This window comes from Emiliania huxleyi, assembly GCF_000372725.1.
Source record: "Emiliania huxleyi CCMP1516 unplaced genomic scaffold EMIHUscaffold_68, whole genome shotgun sequence".
Classification (NCBI taxonomy): domain Eukaryota; phylum Haptophyta; order Isochrysidales; family Noelaerhabdaceae; genus Emiliania; species Emiliania huxleyi.
The window spans coordinates 540,935-553,490 of NW_005196900.1; the positions used below are offsets into that span (position 1 = coordinate 540,935).

A 12,556-nucleotide genomic window follows, 5' to 3' on the forward strand; every position below is an offset into this window, starting at 1 on the left:
AGGTGCGGGCTGGCTGCGGCGCGGCGCGAGACTTCTCGGCGGCGCCGCCTCGCCCCTCTTCCTCCTCTCTCTCTTCTACGGCCAGGCGACGGACGCTATCGCCAACCAGGCGGAACTGGCCCGCAGGTGCGGCGCGCCGGAGGGCTGCAGGGGAGGTAGCCGACGCTCGTTTGTTAGGCGGAGCTCGCGCGCAGGCGCTACGCCTCCGACCCGCGCTACGCCGCCTACGAGCAGCGCACGCCCCTCGTGGTGCCGACGATCGCCAGCCTCGGGCGGCTCTTCGGGCGCTGACGCGGTGTGAGCGGTGAGGTCTGCCGTAGCACTCAATTAGAGAGGTAACAGGAAACAGCTCTCGACTCTCTCGACACACTTCCGGACACATGCGCCCCCCGACAAGGGACGAGCTTGCAAGCGTCAAGCGACAACCGAGAGAAATGTGGCGGGTTTATCTCGTCCTCAGCTCCTGAGTCCTGACTCCTGTCTCACACACGCATGCTCCACATGGTGTTAATGGACATGCGTCTACGTGTAGTTTTGCAGTGTTGTACACCGATCGTGAAATATGCACCACCGCCACGCACCGCACACATGCACAGAAACACACAGGGTTACACGCCCCACCCCCCCGCATGTGCACTACTCCCATTTGAACGCCGCGTGCAGTGACACCGATCAGCGCCCCCGCTCACAAAACACACAGACGCACGCACCACAAACCATGTCTGAATGCTCGATCGTTGTGCGTACCGGAGCTCCACCGAGCGTATAGAGCGGGGGAGCAGAGCCCAAGGGGGTCCTATCCCCGGTCCCAGCATCGCCGCACCGCGCCTCTCGCTCGCTCGCCCTCCGCCTCTGCCTCTCTCGCTCTCGGAGCAGGTCCGCTCCGGCCCCCTGAGTGCAAGCTGCGGCCCGTCGGCCGTCAGGGCGCCCGCCCATTCACGCGCGGCGCCCACTGGTGCGCCGAGATCACGCCGGTCGAGTGGCCAGCCTCCCAGTCCAGAGTCGCGCAGATGTGCTCGAGCTCGGGGTCGCGCTGCTCCTCGCAAGGCATGCCCTTTGCGCCGTGCAGGTGGCCCACCTGCGGACGGCTCAGAGGACGTGGGCGCGTCTTCCTCAGCGGTCTGATCACCGAGTGATCGCACCCGCCGACAGGATTGGATCCATTGGTGGCGGAGGCGAAGTGAAGTGGGCGCGATGGGTGGCGTGGAGGGTGGAGGGCGAAGGGTCGCGTGGAGGGTGGCGCCGACCATGCCGCACGTCGCGCAGTAGTCGCCGTGGACGAAGGTGCCAACGGGAACACCGTGCGACGACTCGCTGCTCGGTGCAGTGGCGCGCTTGAGCGGCTGCGGCACCTCAGCATCGGAGAGTGCGACGACAACTTTGTCTCCGCGGAGCTTGACCGAGTGCCACGCTGGGCTGCTCTCAGCTGCTGCCTTCGCCGCAAGCGCCGCACGAGCCTGCCGGCCCATGCTCCAGGTCACGAGCTTCGACATTCTGCGGCGGCGACTGCAGAAGAAGCAGGTGGAAGCGCGCCAACGGGCACCCTGGCAAGGCACCTGAGGCAAGAATTCGCGCATATCGCGGGCATCAAGAAACCCTCCTCCCATCCCTCCCTTGGGTTGTCCGTTTTGTTTCTTTCTTTCTTTTAGAAACCCTAACGCGATTTCCGCAAAAATCTAAGAAACCACGGCGCGCCGCAGGCGCGGCCCCAAGAAAGGGCCCACACACGAGTGTGAACAGGAAGCCCCGCGCGGGCACCTCGTAAGCACCTCGCGCAAGAATTCGCGGGGTTTGTGTCGCGTCCACCGATTTCCAAGAAAGAGAGATTTCCTCAACTGCGGCGGCGAAAACAGAAGAACGAGCGCGCCAACGGGGCACCTGGACCCCACCTCCCAACCTAAATGAAGAAATAAAAAAAGGAGACAAATTTTGAGCCTCCCAGATTCTAGAGCTCACACTGAGCCTGGGCCGCTGCGATTGTGTGTCATGTGTCCAAAACTAAAAGCACTAAGGAGGGGCGTCAATCACTAGGCCGTCGGGACGCGCACCGGGCACCGCACCCGGGCCAGGGGTGTAAGGGCATCGGCGGCGCCGTGCAGGTACCGAGGGAGTAGGCTAGCGCTCGAACAAGAAGAGCCGCGCCGAGATCTCGGGCCCCTGGACCCGAAGCACAGGCGGCTCGTAGAGAACTCGCGCGGCGGGCGCTTCGGGGACACACACAATGCCAGCAGGGAACGGCAACCTCGTCCGCGCGGTGCAAGCCCAGACGAAAGGGCAGCGAGAGAAGAAGAGCAGGCGCTACTCGAACCTCGATGACGAGCAGGGGGGTCCCGAAGCGCCGCTCGACATCGAGCAGGCCAAAGCGCCGCCGCCCCCGCGAGCCCTCTCGTGCGCAATGTGCTGGCCGCTGGTGGCAGCCTGCACTATGCTTGTCGCTGCCGCCGGTGTCAGTGCGATGGTCATCGCCGCCCGGCTCTCACAAAGCCTCATGGCGCTGGAGGCTCCCCTCCCGCCGCCACCGTCTCCACCGCAGCCCCTCCCGCCGCCGCCGCCTTCGCCGTTGCCGCGGCCGCCCATGCCGCTGCCTCCACCGCCGCCGCCGTCGCCTCCGCCCGAGTTGTGCCTAAGTGGCTTTCGGGTGGCGGGCGTGCGCCTACAGCACCTCATCGCCGAAGACGCTGGCGTGTGGGGCGGCAGCTGCACCTGCCCCGATGGGCAGACCTTTCAGGTCGGCGACCACACCAACTTTTGCAACAGCCTCGCATGCGAGGGCGGCATCGGCGGCCCATGCCACCGCAACGACAACGGCCCATGGGTCACTCGTCGGGGCGAGGTAAAGTCCGGGCGCAGCGTCAAGTGCGTCACCGAGGTGCCGCCGTTTCAGCTCGAGGTGCGCAGCAAGGCGGCAGCGGGGCCATCTTGGGCCATCCTGGCTGGTCTTGAGGCCGCCCCCGAAGAGCCGGAAACCGCCGCCGTACTTCGCGCGTCCGAGTGGGCACGGACTGCCAACGGGACATCGTGGCTCCGCTTCGATGGCCACGTCTGTCAGATCAACGCCGATAAACTCTGCGTTGACCTCGTGCTCAGGCGCCGCGTCCCCCTAGCAGTTGCCCGACTTCCTCCCCTCGCAACCCCTCCCGCATCCTCCCGATGCGCCTCCCCTCTAACCCTCATCCACCCCCCTGCTCCCTCAGCGCCGCCTCCCACGTGCAAGCGTGTGCACCCGCACCCCACTGGGGGCATGCGCGCTTCCTGCTCGACCTCGGCGCCGGGTACAAGCTCGAGGCGGAGCGTCACCTGGCGCTGCCGCCGCTGCCGCCGCTGCCCCCGCGGCCGCCGGCGCCGCCGCCGGCGACGCCGCCCGTGACCCAGCATCTAACGCAGTACACGTGCGACCGCATGCTCGCCGACCCCCACTCGCTCTTTCGCAAGATGTGGGGCGTGCAGGCGCGGCGCCAAGGTCGGCACAGCCAGCCGTCGTGCTTTGACGTGGCTCGCGCCCATTGGGGCCAGCGCGTCTCGAGCGCGAACTCCTTTCATGATATCGAGCAAGGCGTCCACTGCCACGAAAACTGGTACGCCGACTCGCACCAAAACAGCGGCGATTTTGGAGACAGGGGGGACGCTCCCGCGCTCTTGGGCCACGATACAGACATCTACAACGTGTGCGATGGCCGAGGCGATTGCGACCGTGCGGGCTACAACATCCTCCAGCTGCGGCCCACGTCGTCGGCGTTCGCAAACGGAGCAGTGGAGTGGAACACTTGCCGGAACTTTGAGTGGCAGGTCTGCGCGGCGAGGGGACGCTTGCCGAGGCAGGGCTCTGGAGCGATCGTCTTTGCGACGGCCCCGCACGAGCTCTGGCTGGATGGGTCGCACGGCTCGACCAAGTTTGGCGCCTGCAGAGGCTACGCGTTGCAGACTGGCCGGTCCGGGCAGTGCAACCCCGCGACGGACTTTGCCAACGGCGACGTTTTTTTCCTCGAGGTCTGCGTCTTCGCCAAGATCTGCAGCAACGCGGCCGAGCTGTTCCGGCTCAACAGGGGCGACATGTTCCAGTGCGAGTACAGCCCCGAGGGGTTTGAGCGACTAAAGGCGTTGTTGGTGGAGGGTCCGGCGCCCGAGCGGAAGGCTCCGTAGGCTTATAAAGCGTTTGTGGCTTAAACGTCAGAGGAGCTCTCTTGCGCGTCTTGTGCATTGTGTGGCGTGCGCGCGTGGCGGAGGCGGTGGGGTCGAGCGGCCTGAGGGCCTGGGCGCTGGGGCGTGGGGGGTCGAGCTTCAGCATAGGGCTTCTACGTTCTAGGGTCACCCACACCAACCCAGCGCGCCCGCGGCGGGAGAGGCCGGGGGCTCACAGGGCCGACCGTACACATTAATACCGATACGGCTCTTTTTGCTGCGCGTCCGTCTAACCCAGAGAGCCCCATCAGAGTGGGCGCCATCGGCAGGACAGCTGACACCCTGGCATCATTCTCGCTCCGTCCGGAGTGCGGCCATATGCTCATGAGCACGGCATCTACGGCCCATCAGATCCAGCCGCGTCGGCCACGGCGTCGGCCGCCGCCTCCGCCTGCGCCTCGGCAGTGTCCAGCGGCGGCGAGGTAAACAGCAGCGAAACGAGCGCCACGACCACGGCCAGCGCGGCGGCGGCGGCGGCGGCGAAGAGGGGCAAGCTGCTGCTCTGACGAGGCGGCGGGTTGGCGGGGGGCTTTGCAGGCGCGGCGGCAAGTGCTGCTCCTTCCCCGCGCTCTGGCGCCGGCTCTGTCTCGAGATGTGCGGCCGCCTCGGGGGCGAGCAGCGCCTGGGAGGTAGGGAGAGAGGGGCGGGTGTGTGTCGGGGAGCAGAGGGGGGTGTCTTGGTCCTTCTCGCAAGGGGAGGAGCGCGGCGGGGGGCGAGCGAGAGGGCGGGGAGAGACAGAAGAGGAGAGAGGAGGAGAGCTGGACAGGAGAGGAGGAGAGCAGAAGAGGGGAGGGGAGGGGAGACGCGGAGGAGATGAAGGAAGAGGTTCGTGCGCGTGCTAGGCGCCTCGAGCGTCCCCTCGCCCACCCCGTCGCCCAGCCCGTCCAGCCCCGCCGCCAGACTCGGCCCGACGATCTCGCGCACTCGCTCGGCAAAGTCCGCCTGCTCAAGCAAATACCCATTTAGCAAGCGCGCCCAGCTCTCCCGGCAAATACCCAGCTCACGTGCCAAGCTCACATACCAAGCTCTCCCCCGTGCATCACTCGCCTCTGCGGTGAGAGTCCGCCGCGTGGTACGCGATCTGGCTCATCTCGGCGCATCTCGGCGCATCGCGGCTCATCTCGGCTCATTTCCGCCGCGTCGTCTCCCTCAGCCACGTAGTCGCACAGAGACAGCCCGCCGCCCACCGCAAAGTGCGCACGCCGAGGCAGCGCCCACGCCCCCGGCACGGCCGTCGGCAGCGGGTCGCGCGGGTCCACGCCTCCGCCCTCCTCCTCCTCCTCCTCGGCCAGGTCCTCGAGCAGCAGCGCCACGCGCCGCTCGAGCGAGCAGGCGAGGTCGCGCCTCAGACGCCGCACCCCCTCCTCCACCGCCTCCTTTGGCGCCGCAAACGCGCGCCCGCGCACGACGCCTCGCAGCCGCACCGTCGCGGCCGGCCCGCGCGGAGCCGCCTCGCCCAAAAAGTCGTCCTCGCCGCCCTCCGCGCCGCCCTCGCCCGCCGCCGCCTCGGCGGCACGGAAGGCGCCAAACAGGCGGACAGAGTGCGGCGCGCCGCCCTGGGCGAGCTGCGAGCAGAGCGCGCCCGCGGGCCAGCACGAGCCGTCGACCGTCGCCGTGGTGGCGTCGAGGCAGCGGAGCACGGGCGCGAGCTGCATCTTGAGCTGCGCCAGCTGCGGCGGCCCGCCCGCGCCCGGAGGCAGCAGCCGCAGCTGCGCCTGCACCACCCACGCCGCCTCGAGGCAGATGAGCCGCGGCGGCGAGATCGTCGTCTTGAGCTCGATCGGCTTGAGCGAGGCCGAGCCGGCGACGAGGGCGCGCGCGGTCGCTTTGCGCGCGTCGCTCGGCAGGAGCATCAGCAGCGACTGCGTGCCGTCCGCCTCGCGGAGCCGCTTGAGCGCCGCCGCGAGCACGGGCCGCAGCTTGGCCTCGTGCGAGGCAAAGGCGCCGCTCGGCGAGAAGAGGTACGCGCCGACGACCGCGATCCCGCCCGGGAGCATGTGCGACACTGCCTCGGCGTGCGTGACCATCCACGACGCGTCGACCTGCGGCGCGCCGTCGTCCTGGCTCGGCGTCGGCACAAAGTGAAGCACGGCGTCGGCCTGGGCGCCGACGTGGGCCAGCAGCAGGCCCGTCTCGAGGGTCGACCGCCTCTGCAGCGACTCGAGGTGGTCGGAGAGCAGGCTCTCCTGGATGGTGAGGGAGCGGGACATGGCACAGGATTTCGGTCTTTGGGTATGAGGTACGTCTGCCGCGGGCATGATTGTTTGTGTCTGTGTGTCGCTCGTGCGTGTCGTCATCATCTGTCTCGCGTCCACCCATACCGCGTTGGTGTCCAGTCCGAGCCTGGATGTTTTCACCTTTCTACCTGTGTATGTTGGTAGGGAGGTGATGAGGAGTCAGTTAGCGCGGCGGGCGGTTAGACGTTTCGGAGGCTTCGTCGGTTGGAGCGGAGCGTGTCTCATTGCGTCAGCCTACCTATAGGGCTTGCAGCGAGCGGAATTCACATAAACGCACAACCCCGGGCCCCGAAAAGCGAAATAGCACAGTGACAGTCAGACCTGGTGACCTCTGTGCATCCAGCGCAAATCGTTTGGGGCCCTATCTCACAAATACTTGATTTTTCCACGCGATCGGATTTTTCCGCGCCTCGAAATTCGTAACAATCGCCTCGCCGCTCCACAATGCCTTTCTCCGTTGCCTCCAGCCGCGCGGCGCCATCGTCCTCGATCCAGTGCCGGCCTGTGACAAGCTTGGCAGCTCGCGGATCGACGATCGCCACGAGCTGCTGCCCGGCGACCGCCGCTCGCCTTCGACGACAGTCCTAACAATCGGCGGTGAGCGGCACCTCCTTGGCCCAGCACCGGTGTTGTCACGTCTCAGCTGCTTCATTGCCATGTCCAGTTATGGCGGAGACGCGCTGAGAGCATTCCTGTGCACGCAGTTGGACCTGCACGGCCATCGGGTGCGTGGCGCAAAAAGACCTGTTTGCGCTGTCTTCGATATCAGCGGCTACATGCGCTGCTGCGCGTACCTGTGACGCACACATGTTGATCACATCCATATACCTCACTAACACACAGCTGGCGAGCCTTGCTTCCCTCGTCTGGCCATGCTGTGCATCATCTCACCGTATGCAGCCGTATACGCCCACGGTGCTCACAGGGTCGGGCGTCACGGTGCTCGTGGCAAGCATCTCCGTCACTCTTGTGACTTGTGGGCTTGGTGGTGTTGCCTCCGGTGCTACTGCTGGCTAGGGTGCCAATGGCGCGACGGGAGGCGGCCATTGGCGCCACTACAGCAACGATTGTTAGGCCGTGGAAAAATCCGGAATTCGTGCCCCGAACCGGCCGACACGTGGCCGCATATATGTATATATACCACGTCCGTATGGGCTGCACAAGCCAAACCACGCTCATCACAGCTTGCCACAGTGTGGCCCCTGGCAGTGGTAAGCCATTCTTGGTGTACCAGCTCACAGGAGGGCCGCTTGAACACGATTGTTAGACGGCGTGAAAAATCAAGTATTCGTGAGATAATCTTCGCTCTTTATGCCTGCCACAAGGCCTGGTGCGCCAGGACAGTCGTCCACAACCTCTAATGCCTATTTCCACGACTTGAGCGAGGCCTCGGCGGCCAACAGCGAGGCCTCCGAGTCGGAGCGCGACGGCAGTGAGGTCTTTGACGAGCAGGACGGCGACCTTTCCGAGTCTGTGGCGGAGGAGGAGGAGGAGGAGGAGGGCGGGGAGGAGGAGCCCTTCCCGGAGAGTATCGGCTTGCATCGGGTCGACACGCTCGGCTCCTTCTCGGAGGAGGTCGGCGCCGCCGAGGTGTCTCCTGACGCTGGCGATGCCGCTGCCGACGCTGCTCCTGCGGGCGAGGCGCCGCCCGTGCCAGGGCGGCGGCTGTCCATCTCGGCCATGTCGACCGAGACCATCTCTGCCGCCAGCGAGTACCTCGCGACCACCCTCGGCGCCGTCGAGACGCCGCGGCTCGCCGGGGCGGCGCCGGCGGCAGTGGCGGCCAGCCTACCGCTGCGGCCAGCTCATGGCAGTCTCGACGACCGGCTGGCGAAGCAGTCGGGCGGCGGCGGCGGGGCGTCGTGCTCCGCCGGCGGCGACCCGAGCGGGCTGCCGCTCTCCGTTCGCCGTGTGGACACGCTAGACCTGCTGCAGCTGCCCGACGGCGGCGTGAGCCCTATGCGCGACGCGGCGGCGGTGGGGGAGAGGGCGGCGAAGCGGCCTCGGGAGGGGGCGTGAGGGAGAGGACGGGGAGGGCGGTGGGGGCTGGGGGCGGAGGGGGTCTGATCGGCTGCTCCACTACTGCGCAAGGCCGCGTCTGCAATCAGCGGTCAACGGGGGAGCGCCACCGGGCGGGAGGGGGAGGGGGGGGGAGGGGGGGGGAGTGCGGGCCACGTGGCCTAGGGCCCGGGTTCGCTCCGCTCGGCTCGGCTTCTCCAGCAAAGCCACCGCTCGGGCCTCTTTCGAAAGCAGAGGTGGAGAGCGGGTCGGTCTGCGCGGGTTGCTTGTGTCTTGTGCGCGGGCACAGTGGTCGGTGCAAGTGACACATTACACTCATTCGTCATTGGTCGTTCAATCTTCATACCAATATACGGCTACCGAGGTCTCGAGAAGTCTGGTGACAAGCTGACAAGATGTAATGCGGTAGGTAGACATTCTACCTCCCATCTAACCGCGCCTACCCTTTCTTGGGTAATGGGTATACCTTTCACACCCACCGAGGTCAATACCTCTAACTAGTTCGTGCGTCCTGCTATCGCCCGCCTGCTTTCGTTGCATCCTCTCAGTGTGGTTTATGGTTTGCTAGACCCATGAGACCAGCCACGCCGCGCCCTCGGGCGCCTCCACCGCCGCCCTCAGCCACGCCGCTACGACCGTCGGAGACGTCAACTCCGCCGTCACATGGTATCAGCTCTGGTCGCGGCCCAGCGCCAGCCCAACACGCCAATCCACCCGCAGGCTCAACGCCTGCCAAGCGGCCGCCGCCACCAATGCTGCGGCCACCACCGCAGCAGCAGCAGCAGTGGCCGCCACTGCCCACCGGCCCGCCACCAGGGACGACTGGGCACGAGCCACCCGTCGGGCACGTGCCGCCCGCCGGCTCCTACGCATCACCATCGCAATGTGGTGCGGCATCGCACAGCCAATTCGCAATGCCGATGCAGCCGTTCCCGCCGGCCCAGCAACTGCATATGCATGGCGGGTGGGGAGCCCCACAGCCCTTCTTCACCCAGCCCTTCTGCGACAGCGCCGGCCAGCTGTACTCGCAGCCCGCTATGTGCTTGCAGCAGCAACAGTTCGGCATGCCGCAGCAGTACATAATGGACCCCGCAGTGCCCTCCTTCATGCAGGGCATGGCTCAGCCAGGAGGCTCCATCCACCCTGCCCAGTGGGAGCAGCAGGCCTACTGCTACTCGCAACCCGCCGGTGCATGCGGCGCCATCCCGCCCCTCTGCGGAGGCGCAGGCACGTACCCGTCTCAGGCCTGGATGCCAGCAGCAGCGCCACAGCCGCCGCCCGCGCCAGCGCCGCCTCCAGCGCCTACGCCTGGTGCCGGCGCCGCGCCCCCACATGCCGCCGGATCCGCCCCTGCCAATGTCACCGTCGATGAACTACGGACGCTCCTCAACTGTGCCAGCGTCTCCGGCGCGACCTCTGCCAGCCGCAAGTCATTCAAGGCGCTTTCGGCGGCCGAGGTTAACGAGCTCAAGACGAAGCTCGTCAAGACCGACATCGTCCCCTTCATCAACCGCTTGTGGAGGAAGGCGTATCGCAGAGGCGAAATCTTCCGCCGGCTCCACGGCTTCTGGGCCAGCGGGACTCGCAGCCAGCTCGTCGCCGACATCGCAGCAGGCGACAGCGCTCTGCTCGAGGCCGACACGTGGCTCGCTGACGCCATTGGCAGCTGCCTCGACCGCTCCGCCGCCGCCGTCGAGCTCTTCTTCCGCCGTCCCGAGAGCAACGACCTGTATGCCGAGGCACAAGGCGTCACCACGCTCCTCCGCATCGCCGCCCTCGCACGCCACGAGCCAGGCGCCGCCATGACGCAGGCCGAGCAAGCCTTCGACGACAGCAAGCCCCTCTTCATGGGCATGGGCAACGACGAGGCGCTGCTCGCCGTCACGCAGATCGCCAGCGAGTTCGGCATGCTCAGCGACCGCTGCCGCAATACGCTCGACGTCTACCGCGCCATCGCCGACAAGCTCCCCGCCGAGCTGAGCGGCATGCCGGTCCCTTGTTCTCGCGGCTTCTTTCGCCTGTCGGCGCAACTCCGTCCTCCTCGCGGCGTATCCTGGCCCCTCGAGTCTATCGAGCTCCCCTCGCGCAAGGACCACATTTTTCGCTCTCGGAAAAAGAAAGAAAGAAAGAAAACACACAACCCAAGGGAGGGATGGGAGAACGGCACGCCGCCACCACACAGGGATTTTAAGGAGAGGAGGGTGTGATGCGCTAGCCGTCGCCCACCCTGGGGGGTCTGCCTCCTCGTATCTCTTTTCGCAGTCTCTCGCCGCTTCTCGCTGCAACCTTCATGCCACCTCGCGGCTGTCCCACTCTCGTCGTTCTCTCCCTTGTCACTTCCCCCTCTGTCGCGTCGTTCTCTTCTGCCTCGTCCTGCGACGCCGCCGCCTGCCGGTCCCTTGTTCGCTCTCGGAGTCTCGAGAATCACCCACTCGGCTTTTCTTTTCCAGCGCTCTGGCTTCGGTCCATGGCGCTCGACCTCGTCTTTTTTGCAACTGCGAGCACGCTCGCTCCGCCTCGTGCTCGCGTGGCGCCGCGCCACGCCCCCGCGTGCGCCAACGCCGCCGGCAGCAGCGGCAGCGGCAGCGGCGTGGACTGGCCAAGCGCGCCCGCCGAGAACATCGAGCTCGCCGAGACGTACTACCGAGCGTTCGAGGTGCTTGCGCGCGACGCCGATTTCGTCGCGGACGTCTGGGCGCGCAAGCCGCTGCTCGTCGCCGAGCCCATCGCCGGCGTCGCCGGCTCGTTTACGCTGGACGACGTGCGCGAGGCAGTGGACTCTGACTTTCTGGAGGCGGGGCTCGGTGTGCCGACGGCGGAGGGCGGCTGGAAGATGGCGCCAGTCTCGCAGCCGCGCGGCTCCTCGTACGAGGACGCCAAGCTGCGGTACGTCGACGTCGCGGCGGGCATAGAGCGCGGGACGGTTGTCTTCAATTCTGCGGGCGCGCACGTGCCCAAGCTCGGCGCCATCTGCCTGGCGGCGCTGCGCGCGTTCGGGCTCCCCAACTGCCTCAACATGTACCTCACCGGCCCGAGCGTCAAGCAGTCCGCCCCGCCGCACACCGACAAGCAGGACGTCTTTGTCCTGCAGATGAGCGGCGCTAAGCAGCCGGCGGCCGCGAGCCGCGCGAGAAGGCGCCGCCGAGCCGGCGCACCCCCCGATAGGCGCAAAGCACTGGCGGGTGTACGAGCCGCCGCCGCCGTCCCGCCGACCCGGCTCGGACCCTCTCGCGCGTGGAAAGGGCGACGTCAAGCTCCGCCTCTCGGTGCCGGCCACGAGCTCCTCGTTCACTGCTCCTGGGCCGGGGGACGGATAGGCGACGACAAGCTCCGCCTCTCGGAGCTGGGAGAGCCGCTTCTCGAGACGGTGCTGACGCCGGGGCAGCCGCTCTGCGACGCCCGCCCGTCGGCAGTTCGTTGCTGATTCCGAGCGGGTGTGAGTGGCAGGCAATTGCTCTACGTGCCGGCCGGCTTCCCGCACACGACAAGCGCGCACCACCCGCTCGGCCTTCCCTCGTTAGGGGCCACTGGTCGCCACTGCCGCTTCCCACCCCACCCCGAGGCACGCCTGCCGACGAACCGATTGCTGATTGCCGGCGGCGCCCCCCCCTGTCCCGCCAGGCACAGTCGACCCGCACGACGGCTCTCACGTGCTGCGACTCGCCCGAGCCGGGGAGGAGCTGGCCACTCTCACGCGTCTCGTGAGCTGGTCGAGTAGGATCGCACGTCTGCGACCCGCCCGAGCCGTCGGTTGGGCTGACGGTGGGCATCGACACGCACATCTGGGGGCTCAACTACTTCTCGTCGAGACAGGCGATCCTCGGCCAGCTCTCGGCCAGCTCTCGGCCATCTCTCGGCCATCTCTCGGCCAGCTCTCGGCCAGCTCTCGGCCAGCTCTCGGCCATCTCTCGGCCACCTCTCGGCCACCTCTCGGCCAGCTCTCGGCCAGCTCTCGGCCACCTCTCGGCCAGCTCTCGGCCAGCTCTCGGTCAGCTCTCGGCCATCTCTCGGCCATCTCTCGGCCATCTCTCGGCCATCTCTCGGCCAGCTCTCGGCCAGCTCTCGGCCAGCTCTCGGCCAGCTCTCGGCCATCTCTCGGCCATCTCTCGGCCAGCTCTCGG

The 12,556-nt window shown here is 67.0% G+C and overlaps 3 protein-coding genes across 3 annotated transcripts; 1 reads left to right on the plus strand and 2 right to left on the minus strand.

The window, feature by feature from the left end:
• Positions 1–540: 540 nt before the first annotated feature.
• Positions 541–1,493, minus strand: EMIHUDRAFT_452799 (hypothetical protein; the record flags this gene model as incomplete). The annotated part of the gene is made up of 2 exons (XM_005762448.1): positions 541–1,078; positions 1,248–1,493. The coding sequence occupies 2 exons, from the start codon at positions 1,491–1,493 to the stop codon at positions 920–922; spliced, it is 405 nt and encodes a 134-aa protein (XP_005762505.1). The 3' UTR covers positions 541–919.
• Positions 1,494–4,516: 3,023 nt separating this feature from the next.
• EMIHUDRAFT_422369 (hypothetical protein) lies at positions 4,517–6,401 on the minus strand (the record flags this gene model as incomplete). Its single annotated transcript, XM_005762449.1, has 3 exons — positions 5,337–6,401; positions 5,047–5,121; positions 4,517–4,801 (listed from the first exon to the last, which is right to left on the minus strand). The coding sequence occupies exons 1-3, from the start codon at positions 6,387–6,389 to the stop codon at positions 4,517–4,519; spliced, it is 1,413 nt and encodes a 470-aa protein (XP_005762506.1). The 5' UTR covers positions 6,390–6,401.
• A 4,501-nt stretch (positions 6,402–10,902) lies between these two features.
• Positions 10,903–12,195, plus strand: EMIHUDRAFT_216259 (hypothetical protein; the record flags this gene model as incomplete). Its single annotated transcript, XM_005762450.1, has 4 exons — positions 10,903–11,617; positions 11,753–11,851; positions 12,057–12,085; positions 12,154–12,195. 4 exons carry the CDS (start codon positions 10,903–10,905, stop codon positions 12,193–12,195), a joined length of 885 nt encoding a protein of 294 aa, XP_005762507.1.
• Positions 12,196–12,556: the final 361 nt, after the last annotated feature.